The sequence below is a fragment of the Pongo abelii genome, chromosome 14 (genome assembly GCF_028885655.2).
Source record: "Pongo abelii isolate AG06213 chromosome 14, NHGRI_mPonAbe1-v2.0_pri, whole genome shotgun sequence".
Lineage (NCBI taxonomy): Eukaryota > Metazoa > Chordata > Mammalia > Primates > Hominidae > Pongo > Pongo abelii.
In genome coordinates, this window is record NC_071999.2 from 118,812,242 (window position 1) to 118,836,652 (window position 24,411).

The window sequence follows — 24,411 nt, forward strand, 5'->3', positions numbered from 1 at the left end:
AAGCTCATCCCAGGTATTTAAATTACTGTCTAACTTTTAAAAAATGGTTGACATAGGCTTTTTCAGAAACTCAACTAATCCCCAGCCAGGGCCATAAGCATAAGAAACAGACCCAGCCCTGATGGAGTGTGTCTCATCACAGGCAACAGACAAGTGGGCAGATGCAATGTGACAAATGGCACTTCACAGCTCACGAAAGGGCTTCTGGAGGAGACTCGAGTCTCCTAGAAAGATGGACCGTGCAGAGGGAGGGACAGGAACAGTGAACACAGCAACCTAACAAAGGCCAGGAGTGAGGAGGGAAGCTGACATCGGAATGAGGCCTCCACGCTGCACCAAGAAACTTGGATTTGGAGGTAAAGACAACAGCAGGAAGCCTGCAAAGGATGTCCTGGGCAGAGGCACCATCACCGCACAAGTGACGAACTGGCTGGAGGGGACAACATAAGAGGAAGACCACTGTTATCTGGAGGGAGATGCAAGCAGCTGAATGCAATGCAGTGAGCCGAGTGTGTGCTCAGGCATGTGTCCCTGGCGAGTCCCTGCAAACCAGCATCAGGGGCCCGTGAGGCTCAGGCACTCAGGCCCAGGACCAAGGAGCCAAGCTGCCGCCAACCTTTAGCTCTTTCCACACATTAAATCCTGTCATCGTCACAACCACACTATGGCAGGGCTTATTCTCTTCATGCCATAAATGAGAGAACAAAGGACAGCAAATCTGAATAACTCACCCAAATCACAGAGCTACATGCAGGGTTCACACCCAGGTCTGCCCAACTCCAAAAGGGACAAACGAGAGATATAGCTAGAGAGTCAAGATGACACTCAGGTTCTCATGGGGGGCAAGATCAATGGTGCTGTCATTCACCAAAAGAGAGAACACAGAAGAAAGAGCAGGCAGCGTGCGGGTGGATGCGAATGGATGCCCAGAGGGGTGGAACAAGGCGCAAGACTTCCTTCAGCTCAGAGGATGCCAAGCTGTGAGTCCCTGTGGGAGTTTCCAGGAAGTCTCTGAGTGAAATGACCGGTAGGTGAAGGGAAAGACGGCAGGAAATGTTCTACCTTTGCACTAAGAAACTGCTAGGTTAAAAATCTCAGATTTTATTTTAGCAAAGATGTATCTGAGGGTGAAAGGTGGAGAAATTTCAAAAATGAACAAAATTATGCACCAAAAACTTAGCAAGTGACATAAAGGAAGAGGCAGCATTTTTTAACTATAAAAAGAGCAAGTATAAAACACCCAGTATCTCTTGTCTGCTGAAGACCATTTGATACAAAGGTGTGGACGGAAACAGGGAAACTACAGGAGACGGTGAGGCAGTCTGGGAACACCACTAGCAACACCACCAGCCAGGAGCCACTATGGGAATACCACCAGCCAGGACCCACTAGGGAACACCACCAGCCAGGACCCACTAGGGAACACCACCAGCCAGGACCCATTAGGCAACACCACCAGCCAGGACCCACTAGGGACCACCACCAGCCAGGACCTACTAGGGAACACCACCAGCCAGGACCTACTAGGGAACACCACCAGCCAGGGGCCACTAGGGGAACACCACCAGCCAGAAGCCACTAATGACCCTGAGACCAGAGGGATCAGGCTGGAGACAGCAGCTGCAGGGTCCAGGAGGGGCCAACACAGGGCAGGGCCTGCCCTCAGGAGCTGTGGGCACAGCTACGCCACTGACAGCTGCCCAGCAGCAGGGGAGATGACAGTTTAGTGTCACCCCTCTCCCAACTCCGGACTCACCCTGGAGCTTAAGCCAGCTCCAGCTGAAGCCAACCGGGAGACACACAGCAAGAGGCTGGGAGTATAATCTGCCAGGCCTGGAGAGCACAGAGTGGGCAGGAGTGGGTAGAGGAGAGATATGGCAGAGGAAACCAGACCGTTCCCACCACTCTGGCAGTACAGATGCTTTTAACCATCCGAAACCACTTCAGACCTGCCACCTCAGACTCTGAAACTACAGGACCACAAGTTCAGATACAAAACTTTTAAAACTGTGCACAAACTGAATTGTACGTGAAGAAAGTCTTATCGGGACACGGTAAGATCTAGAGGAACACCAAATAAACATCTTTGCAAAGCAGCTGTTTAGTGCCCAGCACAAGAGCTGATCTCAGCTTTCCCGGCACTGCCATACCAGAACACCCCTCATCAACAAGGCACCACCTACCATGCCACCACAGCACCTGCACGCTGTTCCCTGCCCTCGAGGCCACAGCCCTGCCCGGGCAGTCCAGCTGCACAACGTTCTAGTTCTACTCCCCTCATAAGCCACCCTCCCCCCTCGCACTTTCCTGCTCAGCCACGCTTCAGAGCTAGCTCAGGAACACCACGGCACTCTACTCCCAACTCCACATCAACCTGGACCCTCCTTCCACTCCAGACTCCTTCCTCTAGGTCTAACAACAACAAGAGCAAACATTCGGCTGCACCTTTGACCTTTCGTCCTCATGGTCTGCACAGCACACCCACATACGAGGCCCTCGCTAAGACAAGATAAAAAATTAGGATCAACAACCTTCACACTTCTGCGGAGCCATTTTTAGCAAAATGATAGAATGGCTACTAACCTGAATCTACTATTCTACTTTGTTTAATTGTTGGTCTTATACTATTATTTCCTAGTATTTTTCATCATGATTCAGTCATGGAATGAAAAAGCCAAGCAAATCAGTTTTGGGGGCGAGCCCAAGGGAGCAGGCCACTATTTAAAACATTGATATTTAGGAATAAACATGCAGAGCTCCAAACAAAATTTTGGAAAACAACCATTTTAAGTCACAAAGTGTCTAAATAGGGCCAGGCGCGGTGGCTCACGCCTGTAATCCCAGCACTTTGGGAGGCCGAGACGGGCAGATCACGAAGTCAGGAGATCGAGACCATCCTGGTTAACATGGTGAAACCCCGTCTCTACTAAAAATACAAAAAAAAAAAAAAAATTAGCCAGGCGCGTTGGCGGGCGCCTGTAGTCCCAGCTACTTGGGAGGCTGAGGCAGAAGAATGGCGTGAACCCAGAAGGCGGAGCTTGCAGTGAGCCCAGATTGCGCCACTGCACTCCAGCCTGGGGCACAGAGCAAGACTTCGCCTCAAAAAAAAAAGTGTCTAAATATGTTTTCATCCAATGGCTAATATTAACAAATACAGCAGCTTTTATTAGATGAAATCTCCCTTTGGGGATCTTGGTAAGGCTAAGAATCTGGAGAAATATGGTATCCAATAAGCAAATCTTTTTAACATACAGTGTGTAAAAAATGGTTTTAAAAATGGAGAAAGATTTAAGAAAAGCAAATGATACAGCAGTTTGAAATAATTTGCCTGGAAATGAATGGACAAAAAAGGTTCCTATTTCTTACTCTGTAAACATTGCAAAGATAATATCACAAATATTATGGAAAAAAGCATGCTTAAAACAGTGAATCCAAGTCAAACAATTAAGGAATCAAAATGGGCAGCAAATGAACTAAGTTTGTTTCAAGAGCACAATATAGCAACAGAGGAAGACTCAAAATAAAAGAGTTTAATTACTAGCAGCATTAGGCCTGACTCAATCATTTTCACTGTGTAACACTAACAGCGTTTGTTGCACAAAGCAATAAACCTCTCTAGATTCACTTTCTTCTCCATAAAAGAAAAGAAAGCTGGATGAACTAAGTTCCTTTACAGTCAGAAATCACAAAAATCTCACCCTATGATTCAATTAATGTATTGGTATACAGGCTGCCAAAATCTTTTATCAAAATACAAGGCTGGGCTTGGTGGCATGTGCCCGTAGTCCCAGCTACTTGGGAGGCCCAGGCAGGAGGATCGCTTGAGCCCAGGAGTTCGAGACCAGCCTGGGGAACACGGCGAAGCCGCGTCTCAAAAGGAAAAAAAAGGTTAGAAAAATCATTCATTTTCAAGTATCAATATCCAACCACATTCAAAATCAATTGTTTCATTATTCACTATGGCAGTACAAATTATGACCCAATGAATAAAGTTTATCAGTCAGATAAATTTTAACTATTATATGAAGATAAGTCAAGACTTCTACCAATGTGCTTCCTCCCAGCAGTGTAATTTAGCGACTACAATAAAAACTCACAAATTCTGTTGACTTTCCCAGTGCAGCTTCATTCATCTTTATAAGCAATTTAGCATTAAATCCAGCTAAAACTTCTAATACTGAAGCTCACACAAAAAAAGCAAATGCTATCTATAATTAAAAGCAATTACCAATTATAGAAAAGTTTAATATGATACCACAAAAAACATTCAAAGGTTCCTATACCACTCATCATATCCTCAACAATGAGGGCAAGGACTTCCAGAATTCTGCACTGTACCTGTGAATGAAGTTTCCTATGGAGTTCTGAAAATAATGCAGCATCTGCTTCTCTTCGTTGTCGAATAACTGAAAAGACAGAAAGAAAATAAGCGTGGTAATTACAAACACCAAAATTCATTTTTATGATACTATTTCACCTACGATAACATAACTCACAAGTGATGAATTCAGAGTCAAAAGTCATTGTCAAATTAGATGATGAGCAACTTTTAAGCTCTATGAATCTGATCAATTCATCTAACCTCCCTGACATTTATAAAGTATGGAAAGTATTAGGCTGGGATCAAAGAGTTTATGTGAAAATTAGGTAAAGTAATAGAAATAATGGGATTACTTACAGTCCATCTACAAATATTAATAAACAGTAAGGCAAATTATGATCACTGTAACCAGTTAACAGTAGTCACCTGGAGGTAGGGATGGAAAGTGAAAATATTAGGAATCCTGAATCCAAGGGCAGTAAGTTAAGTACAATATTCATGGTCATTCATTCTACTTGGAAACCACATATCCTAAACATTTTTGTTAAGATACACAGCAGGCTGGGCGCGGTGGCTCACGCCTGTAATCCCAGCACTTTGGGAGACCAAGGTGGGCAGATCACAAGGTCAGGAGATCGAGACCATCCTGGCTAACACGGTGAAACCCAGTCTCTACTACAAAATACAAAAAATTAGCTGGGTGTGGTGGTGGGCGCCTATAGTCCCAGCCACTCAGGAGGCTGAGGCAGGTGAATGGCGTGAACCCAGGAGGCAGAGCTTGCAGTAAGCTGAGATCGTGCCACTGCACTCCAGCCTGGGCAACAGAGCAAGACTGTCTCAAAAAAAAAAAAAAAAAAAAAAAATACACAGCAATGTTTCACCTTGTTTCAGTATTAAATGTCATAATTACTGTTTCAAAATAAAATTCAAAATAGCTTATTAATTTTCATTCACCAATTCATTTGATTAACAAATGTCTTTGGCTGTTCCAGCTACACTTACAAATTATCTGAAAGCAGTTGCAGTGAATGAGAAGTTCATTCTATGTTCTCTTCCATGAAGGAGGAGAAGCTGCAGTTGTATTGGGTTCCCTGGGGGAAGAGAACCCACTTTGCTCACATTTACAACACTGCAAACATCACCTGTGCACAGGTGCCTCTCAAAGAAGCTGTTACACCCACTAGAAAGGTGCCACCTTCAAAGGCTAACTTATAACATCAATACTCTAATGAACCTTTGTATTTATCCCATTTTAGTAGTATGACTTTATAAAGAGCTCATCAGCCAATCACATTTAGCATTAAATGTTCTAATTCATCTGTACGAAGATAATGACTGACTTTACAGCCAACCCAATATTCTTCAGCTAAAAAAGGATCTTGGTATGAAGCACATACCAGAGATTACATAATCTAATCGTAACTATACATTCAACTCTTCCTATATGGAAAAGGAAAGCTATCTTAAAATATACTACGTAAAATGCATTAAACAAAATGAATGCAATTAAAATTTAATATAATTTACTGTATTTACAACATAAATAGACTCCAAATACAACCATGAAATCAAGCAAGTGATGCTCTTTCTATAGAATGAGACTGGCACTAATTCATACATGCACTAGTCACAGCACGATAAAATAAGAAAATGAACACAAAGTATTTACAAATAAGTGATGTTTCTCTATTAAATTGATTCTCTATTAAATTATAACACATCTCCAGTTACAATGTACCCCACCTGCCAGTGTAGAAAATGTTTTGTCACACATGATCACTTTTGCAATTTGTTTCACTATAAAACATACTAGCACTTTATTATTTGAGGTCGGTTACATCAAATGGAAAATTAACTTTTCTGTATTATTCCAGAGAGCAGAGCTACCATAATCAACTCATCTATCAACAACTGTAATCAAATTTCAAATGTCTAAGCATTCATAAAACATGACAAATTAACAGTGCCTATCACAGGAAAGGACTATAGGTGCTGAAGGAGGTGGTGCTCACTGGAGGTTCCCAAGAAGAGTTGGGGACACCTGCTGGGGACACCCCAGAGGCACCTGAGTCAGTCAATACACAACATGCCTTAATCTCAAAACAGAACACCCACAGGAAACACAAACTCTACATTGTTGCAGTTTTCTTCTTTAAAGTGAAAATCCCAGATTCCCTTGAATATCCACTGCAACAATGTAGCTGTCAGTTCTTTATGAGTTTCAACAAACTTTATTTTTAGCTACTATGACACACTTATAGTAGTATGCTTAAATATGTGTAATATGCTCACCATGAGGCCATGAAATGTAACTTTGTAAAGGAAATGGTCCGTTTATCATAGTACCTAATTGTTGGAGTCCTCAGTAATCATCTAAAATGTGTAAAATGGTTTAGGGTTCAAGAGGAGAGTATAGTGTTCTTATGTTGTTATATAGACATTGAGGAAAATAAATTTTAATACATTAACAGCAGTCTAAATAGCCCATTTTTATTCCCCATCTTAAATAATACATGCATACTCAGCAACACCAAAGCTCTGCGTTGTAACAGCAGATGGATCATTTCAGACTCCCACTGCTCATCCAGCCCTGAACAGGCAAAAGCACTTATGTCTAGGTGAAGTACTCTGGGTCACACCCTCAACTCTATCCAGAACTGACTCGCCATCCAGTGCAGTCACACAGGTCTGTGGGACCTCCACAGACCATGGGCCAAACATAGTTCATAATGCAATAGCCAGGGGTGGAAAACTGTGCCATGCAGGACTTCTAGAAGGTGTTATCACTAAGACCCGAGGCCAAATGGACTTCTAGAAAGTGTTATTACTAAGACCCAAGGCCAAATGGACTTCTGGAAGGTGTTACTACTGAGACCCAAGGCCAAATAGACTTCTAGAAGGTGTTACTACTGAGACCCATGGCCAAATGGGCTTCTAGAAGGTGTTATTACTGAGACCCACGGCCAAATGGGCTTCTAGAAGGTGTTATTACTGAGATCCACAGCCAAATGGGTTTCTAGGAGGTGTTATTACTGAGACCCACAGCCAAATGGGCTTCTAAAAGGTGTTATTACTGAGATCCAAGGCCACATGGACTTCTAGAAGGTGTTATTACTGAGATTCAAGGCCAAATGGGCTTCTAGAAGGTGTTATTACTGAGATCCAAGGCCAAATGGGATTCTAGAAGGTGTTATTACTGAGACCCATGGGCAAATGGACATCTAGAAGGTGTTATTACTGAGATCCAAGGCCAAATGGGCTTCTAGAAGTTGTTACTACTGAGACGCATGGCCAAATGGACTTCTAGAAGGTGTTATTGCTGAGACCCAAGGCCAAATGGGCTTCTAGAAGGTGTTATCACTGAGATCCACAGCCAAATGGACTTCTAGAAGGTGTTATTACTGAGATCCAAGGCCAAATGGACTTCTAGAAGGTGTTATTACTGAGATCCAAGGTCAAATGGGCTTCTACAAGGTGTTACTACTGAGACACATGGCCAAATGGACTTCTAGAAGGTGTTACTACTGAGGCCAAATGGACTTCTACAAGGTGTTACTACTGAGACCAAATGGGCTTCTAGAAGGTGTTATTACTGAGATCCAAGGCCAAATGGGCTCCTAGAAGGTGTTATTACTGAGATCCAAGGCCAAATGGACTTCTAGAAGGTGTTACTACTGAGGCCAAATGGACTTCTAGAAGGTGTTATTACTGAGATCCAAGGCCAAATGGGCTTCTAGAAGTTGTTATTACTGAGATCCAAAGCCAAATGGACTTCTAGAAGGTGTTACTACTGAAGCCAAATGGGCTTCTAGAAGGTGTTATTACTGAGATCCAAGGCCAAATGGGCTTCTAGAAGGTGTTACTACTGAGATCCAAGGCCAAATAGGCTTCTAGAAGGTGATATTACTGAGATCCAAAGCCAAATGGACTTCTAGAAGGTGTTACTACTGAGGCCAAATGGGCTTCTAGAAGGTGTTATTACTGAGATCCAAGGCCAAACGGACTTCTAGAAGGTGTTACTACTGAGGTCAAATGGGCTTCTAGAAGGTGTTATTACTGAGATCCAAGGCCAAATGGGCTTCTAGAAGGTGTTATTACTGAGATCCAAAGCCAAATGGACTTCTAGAAGATGTTACTACTGAGACCAAATGGGCTTCTAGAAGGTGTTATTACTGAGATCCAAGGCCAAATGGGCTTCTAGAAGGTGTTATTACTGAGATCCAAAGCGAAATGGACTTCTAGAAGGTGTTATTACTGAGATCCAAGGCCAAATGGGCTTCTAGAAGGTGTTACTACTGAGATCCAAAGCCAAATGGACTTCTAGAAGGTGTTACTACTGAGGCCAAATGGGCTTCTAGAAGGTGTTATTACTGAGATCCAAGGCCAAATGGGCTTCTAGAAGGTGTTATTACTGAGATCCAAAGCGAAATGGACTTCTAGAAGGTGTTATTACTGAGATCCAAGGCCAAATGGACTTCTAGAAGGTGTTACTACTGAGGCCAAATGGGCTTCTAGAAGGTGTTATTACTGAGATCCAAGGCCAAATGCGCTTCTAGAAGGTGTTATTACTGAGATCCAAGGCCAAATGGACTTCTAGAAGGTGTTATTACTGAGATCCAAAGCCAAATGGACTTCTAGAAGGTGTTACTACTGAGGCCAAATGGGCTTCTAGAAGGTGTTATTACTGAGATCCAAAGCCAAATGGACTTCTAGAAGATGTTACTACTGAGACCAAATGGGCTTCTAGAAGGTGTTATTACTGAGATCCAAGGTCAAATGGGCTTCTAAAAGGTGTTACTACTGAGACGCACGGCCAAATGGACTTCTAGAAGGTGTTACTACTGAGGCCAAATGGGCTTCTAGAAGGTGTTATTACTGAGATCCAAAGCCAAATGGACTTCTAGAAGGTGTTACTACTGAAGCCAAATGGGCTTCTAGAAGGTGTTATTACTGAGATCCAAGGCCAAATGGGCTTCTAGAAGGTGTTACTACTGAGATCCAAGGCCAAATAGGCTTCTAGAAGGTGATATTACTGAGATCCAAAGCCAAATGGACTTCTAGAAGGTGTTACTACTGAGGCCAAATGGGCTTCTAGAAGGTGTTATTGCTGAGATCCAAGGCCAAACGGACTTCTAGAAGGTGTTACTACTGAGGTCAAATGGGCTTCTAGAAGGTGTTATTACTGAGATCCAAGGCCAAATGGGCTTCTAGAAGGTGTTATTACTGAGATCCAAAGCCAAATGGACTTCTAGAAGGTGTTACTACTGAGGCCAAATGGGCTTCTAGAAGGTGTTATTACTGAGATCCAAGGCCAAATGGGCTTCTAGAAGGTGTTATTACTGAGATCCAAAGCGAAATGGACTTCTAGAAGGTGTTATTACTGAGATCCAAGGCCAAATGGACTTCTAGAAGGTGTTACTACTGAGGCCAAATGGGCTTCTAGAAGGTGTTATTACTGACATCCAAAGCCAAACGGACTTCTAGAAGGTGTTACTACTGAGGCCAAATGGGCTTCTAGAAGGTGTTATTACTGAGATCCAAGGCCAAATGGACTTCTAGAAGGTGTTATTACTGAGATCCAAAGCCAAATGGACTTCTAGAAGGTGTTACTACTGAGGCCAAATGGACTTCTAGAAGGTGTTATTACTGAGACCCAAGGCCAAATGGGCTTCTAGAAGGTGTTACTACTGAGACCCACGGCCAAATGGGCTTCTAGAAGGTGTTACTACTGAGACCCACGGCCAAATGGGCTTCTAGAAGGTGTTATTACTGAGACCAACAGCCAAATGGACTTCTAGAAGGTGTTATTACTGAGATCCAAGGCCAAATGGACTTCTAGAAGGTGTTATTACTGAGACCCAAGGCCAAATGGGCTTCTAGAACGTGTTACTACTGAGACCCACGGCCAAATGGGCTTCTAGAAGGTGTTATTACTGAGACCAACAGCCAAATGGACTTCTAGAAGGCGTTATTACTGAGATCCAAGGCCAAATGGACTTCTAGAAAGTGTTATTACTGAGATCCAAAGCCAAATGGACTTCTAGAAGGTGTTACTACTGAGGCCAAATGGGCTTCTAGAAGGTGTTATTACTGAGATCCAAGGCCAAATGGGCTTCTAGAAGGTGTTATTACTGAGACCCAAGGCCAAATGGGCTTCTAGAAGATGTTACTACTGAGACCCACGGCCAAATGGGCTTCTAGAAGGTGTTATTACTGAGACCAACAGCCAAATGGACTTCTAGAAGGCGTTATTACTGAGATCCAAGGCCAAATGGACTTCTAGAAGGTGTTATTACTGAGACCAACAGCCAAATGGACTTCTAGAAGGTGTTATTACTGAGATCCAAGGCCAAATGGACTTCTAGAAGGTGTTATTACTGAGACCCAAGGCCAAATGGGCTTCTAGAAGGTGTTACTACTGAGACCCACGGCCAAATGGGCTTCTAGGAGGTGTTATTACTGAGACCAACAGCCAAATGGACTTCTAGAAGGCGTTATTACTGAGATCCAAGGCCAAATGGACTTCTAGAAGGTGTTACTACTGAGGCCAAATGGGCTTCTAGAAGGTGTTATTACTGAGACCCAAGGCCAAATGGGCTTCTAGAAGGTGTTACTACTGAGACCCACGGTCAAATGGGCTTCTAGAAGGTGTTACTACTGAGACCCACGGCCAAATGGGCATCTAGAAGGTGTTACTACTGAGACCCACGGCCAAATGGGCTTATAGAGGGTGTTACTACTGAGACCCATGGCCAAATGGGCTTCTAGAAGGTGTTATTACTGAGACTCACAGCCAAATGGACTTCTAGAAGGTGTTATTACTGAGATCCAAAGCCAAATGGACTTCTAGAAGGTGTTACTACTGAGATCCAAGGCCAAATGGACTTCTATAAAGTGTTACTACTGAGGCCAAATGGGCTTCTAGAAGGTGTTACTACTGAGACCCAAGGCCAAATGGACTTTCAGAAGGTGTTATTACTGAGACCCAAGGCCAACATCTACTCCACTTGGACAGTTTAACGGGGAGGCCCCAGCAGGGAAATGCACTGACCTTTGCGCAGGCCTCTTTTCTAGGCCAACTGAAAAGTACCACTGGGTTTGGCTTATACAGCCCAGAGAACTGTAAGGATGGAGAGCTGGCCACCTGGAAAAACCACATTTCAAACAGGACAGCTCATGTGTGGCGTCTCATTACTCAGAGCTGAGCTTCCCCCTCAGACTCTCCAGAGGTGAAGCGGGGTGGCAGAGCCCTACCAGGGATAATCAGATAACCTACTTACCAACCAAAAGCTAACAAATGGAAAGCTTTCTTCTCTAAGGTGCCAGGATTTGCAAAAGCTTTATGCACCACCCCAGAATTAAACCTTCTAAAGTATTATGTTCTAATAGTTCTGACTCTACAACAGAATTGACTTGTCCTTATTTTGTACCAATATTAAAATGTGCTTGGGAACTACATACACACATACACACATGCATACATACATCTGCTTAAGCTCTGACAAGTTTAAGAATCCAACACATGACATTTAAGAAAAATACGTACGCTCTTTCTTGATTTTTTCAGCTACTAGAAATTCATCTCTTTCAACAGTTGGGGCGAAGTTGCTGCCAATCACCCGCACAGCATACTGGAACTGCTGGGCAACATCAGCTGAAAGGCAAACACAAGGATGTGGATTGTTACCAATCAGGTTAAGTTCTGGTCACCTGAAGCTTCCAGTTCAAGACAGTGAACTAGTAATAACATCTATCTTCCACCTCCCCAAGGTCTTAACTGAGAGGCCAGAAAAGCTATTAAGAAATCAAAACAGAATGAATGAATGAAATAAGAGTTCAATAAAATAAGAATGAGAACAGTAACACACCAGAAAGTCTGAAAAATCCTAGATGACAAAAAACAAACTGGCTCAGTAATCACGAAAAGAAAAGGAACAGAAAGGGTCACATCCCAACACATGAACAAGAGGAGGAGGAGGCGAGGTCAAGAGAGCCTCTGAGAAGCTCCCGGGTCAACAAACACAAAAAGCCAGAAGTAGGTCACTCAACAGTCAAAATAGACAGTTAATTTGCATTCGCACCTCTAGATGAAGATGACAGCTTAAACACATGTGCCTCTACTCCCTTCAAAAACACCATAAAATTGAGGATAAAGGAGTTTTTAAAACTAAAAACATAAACCAACAAGGACAAAGAAAACAAGGCAGAAAGGAATCAGAGAGAAGTCAAAAAATGTGAGAAGCTGGACTGCAGATGGATGTGTGGTAACTGATTCAAGAGGACAACGAAACCTGAACACTAAATGTCCGTCAGGTTAAGAATGGGGAGAGGGGAGTGGGAGGAACAAATGTCAAGAAATACAGTTCCCACTGCAGAGCCCAGGCAGGTTCAGGAAAGGAAGGAACTGGATACTCTCAGGATGCAGAAGCAAGCAGGGCTGAAGGGGGAGACCTGGCTGCAAGTTTGGATGGAAACAGACTCCTGGGTCCTCCACCCAATCCCACGCTGCCAGACAACCACCGAGACCCACCTAGCAAGCCTGGTCTGGATGGACACTAGGGTGGCTCCGGTCACTAAGTAAAGGTAACAGACAACTCAGGGACCCCCAGTCCTTCCTAGAACTCCAGGATGCACAATTTGTCTATGGGAAAACTGATCAGCCCAAGAGAAAAGAGAGACAGATGGTGATGAGTGGGGATCCCCAACAAGCACACGGGTCTTTGTCAAATTCAGACAGACCACAGAGATAGTGCAGATCTGGTTCCAATCACCATATTAAAGAAAATATCACAAAAAGTGAGTCACATGAAACTTTTTGGTTTCCCAGTGCATATAAAAGTTGGGTTTAATATTACTGTGGTCTATTAAGTGTGGAACAGCATTATGTCTAAAAAGAAAAAAACATATACACACCTTAATTCAAAAATACTTTATTGCTAAAAAATGCTAACAATCATCTGAGCCTTCAGCAAGTCGAAATCTTTTTGCTGTTGGAGGGTCTCACCTTGATGCTGACGACTACTGACTGACCAGGACGGTGGTTGCTGAAGGCTGTGGCAATTTCTTAAAATAAGACAACAATGAAGTTTACACATCGATTGACCCTTCCTTTCATGAAAGATTTCTCCATAGCATGTGATGTTGTTTGATAGCATTTTACCCACAGTAGAACTTCTTTCGAAACAGAGCCAATCCTCTCAAACCCTGCCACTGTTTTATCGACTAAGTTTATGTAACATTCTAAATTCTTTGTTGTCATTTCAACAATGTTCACAGCACTTCAGCAGGAGTAGATTCCATCTCAAGAAACCACTTTCTCTGCTCGTCGACAAGAAGCAACTCCTCATCCCTTCACATTTTATCATGAGATTGTGGCAGTTCAGTCACCTCTTCAAGATCCTCTTCTACTTCTCTTGCTATTGCCACCACATCTGCAGTTCCTTCCTCCACTGAAGGCCTGAACCCTCAAAGTCATCCATGATGGCTGGAATCACTTTCTTCCAATCTCCTGTTAGTGCTGACAATTTGACTTCCTCCCATGAATCACAAATGATCTTAATGGCATCTAGAATGATGAATCCTTTCCAGAAGGTTTTCAATTTACTTTGCCCAGATCCATCAGAGGAATCACTATCTACGGCAACTATAGCCTTATAAAATGTGTTTCTTAAGTGATAAGATTTGAAAGTTGACATTACTCTTTGGTCCATGTTCTGCAGAACAGATGCATGTTAGCGGGCATGAAAACAACTCCATTCTCAACGAGCAGTAAGGAATCTTTTTCTGAGTAGTAGACCTTAATAGTAGGCTTAAAAATATTCAGTAAACCATGCTATAAAAAGACGTGCTGTCATCTAGGCTTTGTCGTTTCATTTCTAGAGCACAGGAAGAGTAGATTTAGCATAACTCCTAAGGGCCCCAGGATTTTTGGAATGGTCAACAAGCACTGGCTTCAACAACTTCAGTCACCTGCTGCACTAGCCCCAGACAAGAGTCAGCTTGTTCTTTGTAGCTCTGAAGGAAGGCACTAACTTCTCCTCTCTAGGAATGAAAGTCCTAGATGGCATCTTATTCTAATAGAAGGGTGTTTCACCTACACTGAAAATCTGTTGTTAGTGTAGCCACCTTCCCCAATGATCTCAGCTAGATCTGGATAACATGCTGCAGCTTCTCCATCAGCACGTGCTGCTTCACCTTGCACTTTTATGTTATGGAGATGGCTTCTTTCCTTCAATCTCATGAACTAAAAAACCCTGCTAGCTTCTAACTTTTCTTCTGCAGCTTCCTCACCTCTCTCAGCCTTCACAGAGTTAAGGTCTTGCTCAAGATTAGGTTTTGGCTTAAAGGAATGCTGTGGCTGGTTTGATCTTCTATCCAGACCACTCAAACTTTCTCCATATTAGCAATAAGGCTGTTTTAATTTATTACTCCTGTGTTCACTGGAATAGCACTTGTAATTTCCTTCAAGAACTTTTCCTATTCAATCACAACTTGACTAACTGGCATAAGAGGCCTAGCTTCTCGCGTATCTCAGCTTTTGGCATGCCTTCCTCACTAAGCTTAACCATTTCTAGCTTTTGATTTAAAGTGAGAGGCATGTGAGTCTTCATTTCACTTGAACACTAATTTTTTTATTATTATTATTTCTTCTAAAAAACAAAAAGTGGGATACATGTGTAGAACGTCCAGGTTTGTTACATAGGTACACGTGTGGCAGGTTTGTTACATAGGTATACGTGTGCCGTGCTGGTTTGCGGCACCTAGTGACCCATCCTCTAAGTTCCCGCCCCTCACCCCCCACCCTCCAACAGGCCCTGGTGTGTGTTGTTCCCTCTCTGTGTCCATGTGTTCTCACTGTTCAACTCCCATGTAGGAGTGAGAACGTCGTGTTTGGTTTTCTGTTGATCACTAATTGCACTTTAACAGTAAGAGGTCACTGTAAGGCTATTAACTGGCCTAATTTCAATATTGTTGTGACTCAGGAAATAGGGAGGCCTGAGGAGACGGGGTGAGACAGGGAACGGCTGGTTGGCAGGGTAGTCAGAACATACACAACACTTTTTGATTAAGTTTGTGCACTTCATGGCACCCCAAAACAATTACAATAGCAGCATCAAAGATCACAAGTTACACAACAACGTAACAGATATAATAATCATGAAAAAGTCTGAAATACTGTGAGAATTTCCAAATATGACACAGAGATACAAAGTGAGCACATGCTGTTGGAAAAATGGTACCTAAAGACTTGCCCAATGCAGGGTGCCAAAAAACTTCCAATTGTCAAATAACGCAGTATCTGTAAAGGACAATAAGATGATGTGTGCCTGTCCTCCACAAGGAAGCTCAGCACTGGGCAAATGCTGCCCTAGCCAAGACCTTCCGACAACTCCACTTTTAAAGATGAAAAGAACAGGTATCATCAGACACCTGAGGGCATCATCTAAAACAAAAAAGAAACAAACACAAGAAGGAAAAAAGGAAACTCTAAGAAAAAGTAACAACATAGGAAATAAGAAAATGGGGGCAAGATGTACAAAAACAAAGAAGCTATAATGGCCTATGAGATTAGACATAACACATCCATGAAATAAAACAGTATGCCATAAATTCAGAGAAGACAAGCTCTTGAATATTAAAAGTATGAAGGCAGGCCGGGCGCAGTGGCTCACACCTGTAATCCCAGCACTTTGGGAGGCCGAGGCGGGCAGATCACGAGGTCAGGAGAGATCGAGACCATCTTGGCTAACACGGTGAAACCCTGTCTCTACTAACAATACAAAAAATTAGCTGGGCGCCGTCGCGGACACCTGTAGTCCCAGCTACTCGGGAGGCTGAGGCAGGAGAATGGCGTGAACCCAGGAGGCAGAGCTTGCAGTGAGCCGAGATACCACCACTGCACTCCAGCCTGGGTGAAAGAGCGAGACTGCATCTCAAAAAAAAAAAAAAAAAAAAAAAGTATGAAGGCAGATGTTTTTTAAAATAAGTAGAAAGCTTGTATTTAAAGTTGAAGAAGTCTCTCAAAAACTAAAACAAAAAGGCAAAAAGATGGAAATTAAGACAGCCAAGACAAGGAAATCACCAGATCAGTCCAGGCAGAAGTGGAGAGGGAGAAACCTGGAGTGGAATAAATGTCCAAAGAAGTCATACAAGACAGAAAGGATGAGAAGGGAAGGGGCTTGGAAGTTACATGGTTCACAGCAACTGCCTCAGCCCTAGGAAAAAATCCAGGCTTTCATCTCTGCAGAGGCAAACTCCCAATCTGAGGAACTCCCACCCTCAGCACAAGGGATCTGGGAGAAGAATGTTCCCCACTACAATCTCAGCAGCAAAAGAACGCCAAGGGGCAGGAAGAAATCTTTCAGAAAGCCTCCACCTTCCGAGTAAAGCAACCACTTCAATAAGTGGATTGGAGCTGGTACTAGGGTGGGATAGCCTGCCTGTCTGCCCAACTTCTATGACTCTAGAAGTCAAGCTACCAGTAGATACCTCCAGATCCCCCCACCCCCACCACTGAGTGCTGGGCCCAGTTCAACCCGGGATGCAGAGGAGCAGCCCGACAGGGCAGTGCCCAGCTGCATCTGCCAGCAAAAGCCAACACTGTTCTCCATCCTAGGAAGGAAGTGGAACTATAAGTGGCACCTGGAAATTCAAGTGGGCACTCTGAGCTCAGTGTGGCCTCCCCTGCCCAATCCACAGAGAATCTTCAAGTGGGCACTCCACGCACACAGTGTGGCTTCCCCTGCCCAATCCAAAGCAAACCTTCAAGTTGGCACTCTGAGCTCACAGTGCGGCTTCCCCTGCCCAATCCACAGACAATCCAAAATCCCCAGAAATGTAAGAAAGGATGTAAGGAAGATATAAACAAAACCAGAAAAGTGGATCTAAGAAGAGCACTCTTGGTGAAACAGAAACTGAAGAATCCCTGAAAGATGTAAAGAAAACAAACAGGATTGACTTGAAAGAAGAAACTAGAGACAGAAGTCATCTCAGTCAAGACAGAGTAAGCACACTCCACTACTGATGACAATGTAAAACTCTGGCAAAAATACATAAAACACCTCTAATCAGACTCTGAACAATGGGTAAGAGAAGCAGACTGGGTATGAAACTCATGGATCAAAGGAAAACCTGGAGTGACTTCCCCCATTTTTTATTTTTGATATTTTGTTTATGTGTTTGCTGTCTACTACACCAGCTGGGGCTGGGTAACACTCCAAAACCCAAACCACAAACAGGCAAAGACAGAAAAATCTCTGAGCCAGGCCCAGTCTCAAGCCAGGGCCCAGGTGGGGAGGGAGGGAGGGAGGAACACCACAGCTCTCTCAGCCCTGCGCCAGGCTACCAGCCCCTTCTACCTTCACTCAGGGGCACCCCGCAGTGGGCTGCCTCATTCCACACTTGACAAGAACCAATAATGGCCCCAAGACTCCATCACAAGGCTGGCAGGCTGGGGGTTCGGATTTTAGCCAGAACATGAGGAAATGTGTTGGGAACCAGAGAGTGAGGGCAGCAGCACAGAAGAGGAAGCCGGAAAAAGTCACCCCTTAAAGCTGTGTGCTATCGAGAAGAAGCCCAACTGAGACATGATGAAAGATATCCTTAAAAACAAAAGGAAGAAGAAAGATATTCCATGAAAACACTGTTCAAAGAACGTGAACTGGCTACATTTCTATCAGACAAAGCAAACTTTAGACTAAGAAAAATTAACAAGGATAAAGTAGGGATCACAAAATGATAAAAGGGCAATTCACCAAGATGACATAGCAATTCTAAATGTGAACACTCTAAACAGCAGAGCTGTAAGACACATGAAGCAAACTCTAATAGAACTGAAAGGAAAAACAGACATTCACAAATACATCTGGAGACATCAAGGGGCATTTCTCAGTAATCGAAAGGGCAAGTGAAGAGAAAATGAGCAAGGATATCGACTTCAACACCAACAACCAACTAAACCTAATCGATATTCACACAACAGCCCACCCCACAACCAAACAACACACACTCTTTTCAAATGCACGTGGAACATTCAGGACAGACTGAATTGTGGGTCACAAAGCAGTTTGATTAAACAGAAAACAATAAAATTATTCAAAGTATGACCACTAACACTAACAGAATTAAACTAGTAATCCTTAACAGAATGGTATCTGAAAAATCTCCGAACATCTGGCAGTCAGTCAACACACACATGGGCCAAGGAGCCAATGAGCCAAGGAGCACCACAGTCACTGGAGCTGGAAAAGGCGATGCAGCAACCCCCAGAGCCTCCAGGGGTAGCCCAGCCCTGCAACCTGCAGTCAGCCCCAGGACACTGCCTTTGGCTCTGGTCTCCAGAAACACAGGAGAATAAACGAACTAATTTGTGGTAATTTGTTACAGCAGTCATAGGAAAATTACATATGTCCCTTTCATTATTTAAATTAAACTTTATTTAAAAGGTTGTTTTATATCATTATATTACATCTTCACAGTAACAACTACAAGACTTAAAAATTCATGGAATGAATGTAATTCTGAACAGTTAAAAAATTTAACAGACGCAAGACTGAGCTGTCAAAAGAAAGGTCAGAACAGGCCTCAAATTGGAAAAACTGCTACTCCTTTCTCTTTCTCTATAAAGGTCCTAAAAATCTCTCCGGGAAAAGCCTCAAACTACAGTAAATGCACTTTCAAGGGGTTGCAGTAGAAGAAAGCAATGCAACTTCTTACTCCAAGAGCAAGCACTTCAAACTTGCAGTCATGGGTGAATGAGTTCTGGAGACCTAACACACAGCATGGGGACAGTAGTTAATGACAATGGATTGTGTGCTTGAAATCTGCTGAGAGTAAATCATAGGTTTTCTCGCCACACACACAAACACACACACAAAAAACGGGTACTGAGGTGAGCTGATGAACATGTTGATTAGCTTCACTGTGGTAATCATTTCACAATCCATACATACATCAAAGCATCACATTGCACACCTTAAATATATACATTTTGGATTTATCAATTATACCTCAACAAAGCTGAAAAAAATACATGGGCAATAAAAACTGTCAAAGAAAATCAGAAAATAAATTGAATGAAAATAAAAACACAACATATCAAAATACATGATATGTGGCTAAAACAGTCCTTACAGGAAAATTTATAGCATAAAATGCTTTCTTTAAAAAGGAAGATAGACCTCAAATTAATAAGCTCAGTTTATATGACAAAATCTGGAAAAAGAACAAACAAAACTCAAAGTACACATTAGGAAATGGTAAAACAAACAGACAAAAAAAAACCCCAGCAGTCAAGGAAATTTACAACAAAAAATGGTGGGGTGGGGGGAAAAAAAAGATTCTTAAAAAAAAAAAAAAAGAAAAAAAATCACAGAATTGATAAACCTTTGCCAGATTGACCAAGAAAAACAAGACAAAACACAGAATCAGGAGGGTATGTTGCCACTGATCTTATAGAAATTTAAAAGATAATAAGGGCTAAGTAATTTATGTAGACACTTCACTCTCAAGGACGTAGCTAAAACATAACTCCATATCATAAGTGTGGGCTGGGCACACTTTCTTCCAAAGAGCACAACACAAGCAGAAAAAAAGAGACACTCACAGCAGAGAAACCTGGCACACACACCTTAGCCAAGCAATCGAGGTCACTTTCAAGAATGATGAATCACCCTGGTGGCAGGCATCCTCCATACGATGTGATGAAAATGTCACTTCACCTCGGGGGTCTTCCTCCCAAAAATACATAGCCCCAGTCTAGTCATGATAAAAATATCAGACTCAATTGAGACAGTCTACTAGTAACCTTTAATCCTCAAAATTCTCAAGATCATGAAAAAAAAAAGTCTGAGAAATTGTCAATGTCAAGAGAAGCCCAAAGAGACAAGACAATTGAACGTAACATTCCTAGAGGGAGCCTAGAGACAGCAAAAGGCCACCGAGTGATAAGTGAGGAAATCTAAATAACTATGGAGCTTCATTAATATTAGTGTATCATTATTAATTAATTAATTCTAACAAGTGTACCATGGGAATGTAAGATGCTAATAATAGGCGAAATGGTACTGGGCTTACAGGAACTCTATATTTGCAATTTTTCTGTAAGTCTACAATCATTCTAAAATAAAACTTTTTTTTAAAATATATTAATGCCAAGACTCACTTTTCACAAATTCTGATTTTATTAGTCTGGAGTGGGGGGCCATGGCATCAATATTTTTTAAAGCTCCGTTTTCAAACTTTTAGTCTTCAAGATTAGAAAGCAACTAAAATGTGAGGGGGGAAAAAGCTTTCTTTGGTAAACTCAAAAATGAATTTCAACCTATATCACATGCCACGTATGAAAATTTGTTGAGAAAAGCTGAGTGTTGGGAGAAGCTGAGGCAGGGCTTGCATGTCTGACTAATGTAAAAGAGTCTTGGAACATGTCCGGGGTCCAGGGTCTAAAACCCCTTTTGGCCTTTGGAACACCAATCTGTGCTAAAGGGTGGAAGGCTACCCTGACACACCATAATCTAAGCCCAGGGCATAAAACCCCTTGTGGCTTGGATACAGTCCAGGGCTCGCGGCTCTGGAATGTATCTAGACTTGCTGGCTCCTTGCTCCTTGCTCTCCCAGGATCGATTGTATCTTGAGTTAAAAGAACCTGCTCTCCATTATCTCAAGTAGCAGAGCATATGCTAAACCATCACACCTGTAAATCATGTGCTTAATACAACGCGACCTTTCGACCCCCACATTCTCACCACCTGTTTCTTTGTTTGATCACCAATAAACAGTCTGGGCTTCCAGAGCTCGGGGCCTTCACAGCCTCCATACTTAGCGATGGCCCCCTGGACCCACTTTCGCTCTCAAACTGTCTTTTCTCATTCCTTCGACTCCGCCAGACTTCGTCACCCCCACGACCTGGTGTTGGGTCTGATCACCCCAACAAAAATTAACTCAAATAAAAGAGTAAAACATAATCCCTTCTTAGAAATAAAACAAAACAAAGAAGAAATCTTTGCAACTTTGAGTTTGGCAGAGTTCCTACATGACACCAAAATGATGACCCATTTTTTTAGAAATTCATAAATTGGACTTCATCGAGATTAAAAACTTTTGCTCTGCAAAAGACACTGTTAAGAGAATGAAAATACTGAGAAAAAATATGTGCAAAACACAAAGACATAAGCAAAAGTTTTGAACAGACAATTCACCAAGAAGACATGAATGGCAAACACACACACACACACACAGATGTTCAACATCACTAGGAAAATTAAAATTAAAAGCACACCGAGATATCACAACACACTTGCTAGAATAGCTAAGATTAAAAACCACTAACACTGCTGAGTGCAGGCGGGGCCACGGCATCCCTGGAGCTCTCCCACACTGCTGAGTGCCGGCGGGGCCACGGCATCCCTGGAGCTCTCCCACACTGCTGAGTGCCGGCGGGGCCACGGCATCCCTGGAGCTCTCCCACACTGCTGACTGCCGGCGGGGCCACGGCATCCCTGGAGCTCTCTCACACTGCTGGTGCAGCGGCAAAGCAGCCACAGCCATACTGGAAAAGAGTCTGGCAACTTCTGAAAACAATGAGTATGCACCTGCCCCGAGGCCCAACAACCCCACTTGCAGGTGTTTATTCTAGAAAACTAACTTATGTTCACATAAAAAACCTGTCCATGAATGTTCATAGCAGCATTATCCATAACTGCCAAAAACAGAAGTACTCCAAATGTCCCTCAGTGGTAAAACGGATAAACTGGTTCATCATACAATGGAACACTACTCTGCAATGAAAAGGTGAACTATTGATATGGCACTGTAAATGCATCTCAAATGCGTTATACTAAGTGAAAGAAACAAGTCTCCAAACTTTTGACTGAACACTGTATGACTGCATTTATGCGAAATTCTAGAAGCGGGGACATACACAGACACAGGACGGTGGCTGCCAGCACAAAGGCAAAATGGTAGCACAGAGGAAATCACTGTGAACCTAAACACTGAGAATTTTTTTAAATGGGCTAACAGCAGAATGGAGATACTAAAGGACAATTTAAATGCAAGCTAGAAAATCAAACACAACAAAAGAACAGTTAGAAATTATGAAGAAGAATAAAATTTTTCTATCATTAAAAAAAAGTCAGCCCAGCGTGGTGGCTCATGCCTGTAATTGCAACACTTTCAGGGGCTGAGGTGGATCACTTGAGCCCAGGAGTTTGAGACCAGCCTGGACAATACAGCAAGATCCTTCTCAAAAAAAAAAAAATTCTAAGTCTGTCACTAGCTTTGAAAAAAATAAATAAATTTAAAAAAAAGAAAAAGTACTCAGATTGAAGGATCAAGTGTTAATCCAGGTAAATTTTTAAGTTCCACACCTAGACACATTATTGCAAAATTTCAGAACATAAAAGATTTTTTTAAATCCTAAAAGCTACCAGATACAACTTCAAAGGACTAAGAAATGGATTAACATCAGACTTCTCATCAATAATGAAAGAATACCTTCAAAGTGGGCAGAGGAAAAACACTTCAGACCAAAATGTCTATATCTGACTGATGATCCAAGAGTTCGGGAATAGGAGCGTGAAGAGAAATAAAGACATTTTCAGACTATTAAGTAATTATTTAGATCGGCAAATCCTGTTGATTCTATTTCTAAAAGCATATCCCAAATATGATCACTCCACAGCTACCATCCCATTACAGGAAGTCTCCTGAGGAGCTGGTCACCTGCTTCCACCTTTGCCCCCTTAGAGTGAATTATCCACCCAGCAGTCAAAGTGATCCTCTTAAAATACAAATACTATCATCACTCTGCTCACACACACTCCCATCACACTCACAACAGAACCCAAACTCCTGGCCCCAGCCCAGGGAGCCGGCCCCTTGCTCCCCACATTGCACTCCTGCTATTCCTGGAACACACCAAGCTCACCTCCAGCTCGGCGCCCAGCTCGCTCTTCCCCACATCCTCTAAGCACTCGCACCACAACCCCCCCACCATCATTCTGTCTCTATTCTAGCTAAAGCAGACACAAGCGCACTGTGTCAGCAAGAATCCAGTGAATGCCTACATAGTGGGGAAAGGAACAAAATGAAATCTAAAATGTTTTGTGGGGTCACAGGGTCGGGGTAGTTTTTATTTTTTTCCTTATATTTTTCCACACTTTCTGAATTTTTACACTGAGTATATACTAATTTTATAAATATTAAAAGTATCATTGAAAAGTTTCCTTAAAAAGTTGTGTCACTATTTAAGAATATTTTTTTCCAGACAGGGTCTCACTCTGTCGCCCAGGCTGGAGTGCAGTGGTAAGATCTCGGCTCCCTGTAACCTCTGCCTCCCGGGCTCAAGTGATCCCCCACCTCAGCCTCCCAAGTAGCTGGGACTACAGATATGTGTCACCACACCCAGCTAATTTTTATATTTTCTGAACAGACAGGGTCTCACCATGTTGCCCAGGCTGGTCTCGAACTCCCGGGATCAAGTGACCCTCCCACCTCGGCCTCCCAAAGTGCTGGGATTGCAGGTGTGAGCCACCGCACCCAGCCAGTAAAAATTATTTTTAGGTTACCATTTGCACACTTAAGTACATCACATAAATATCCCCACTCCAAATGTTTTATATACTTTTCAACTTTCTCCTACCAAAAAGTTAGGAACTCTTCAATGCCAGAAACACTCTCCTCTTCACCTCCTCACTTTCTCTGCACCTCAGACGGACGTCATCATTTCACTCCCACTTACCTCTTCAGCCACACCTGAGTCTCCCTGTCCTATTACCAACCAAATTTCCAGTCTATCCTTCTTGCTGATTATAAAATATTTTTAAAATCCAACAGTTACCTCTTAAACCAAATCTACTTAATCTGTGTTTCAAAGGGAAAAACACAGAATCCAGACGACTAAAGAAATTAGACATAGCAATCATTCCTTGTTTAGTGAACCTGCAATCAAAGAATAAGCTGGGAAAAATCAAGCAATGTCCACTACACGCTTCTGGTTTAAATACTCCCAAAATACTGTTCAGTCTTTAAAGTATAACTAAACCCAATCAGTAATTCAATGAATAACTCCTAAGTACTTACTATAGGCC

At 42.7% G+C, this 24,411-nt stretch overlaps 1 protein-coding gene across 2 annotated transcripts in view; it reads right to left on the reverse strand.

Moving 5' to 3' along the window:
• The window catches only part of TUBGCP3 (tubulin gamma complex component 3), a 106,724-nt gene that overhangs the window by 76,310 nt on the left and 6,003 nt on the right, over positions 1–24,411 (reverse strand). For both annotated transcript variants that reach the window (NM_001374155.1, XM_054528718.2), the window contains 2 exon segments: positions 4,339–4,406; positions 11,868–11,975. In NM_001374155.1, coding sequence (NP_001361084.1) covers positions 4,339–4,406; positions 11,868–11,975 — 176 coding nt within the window.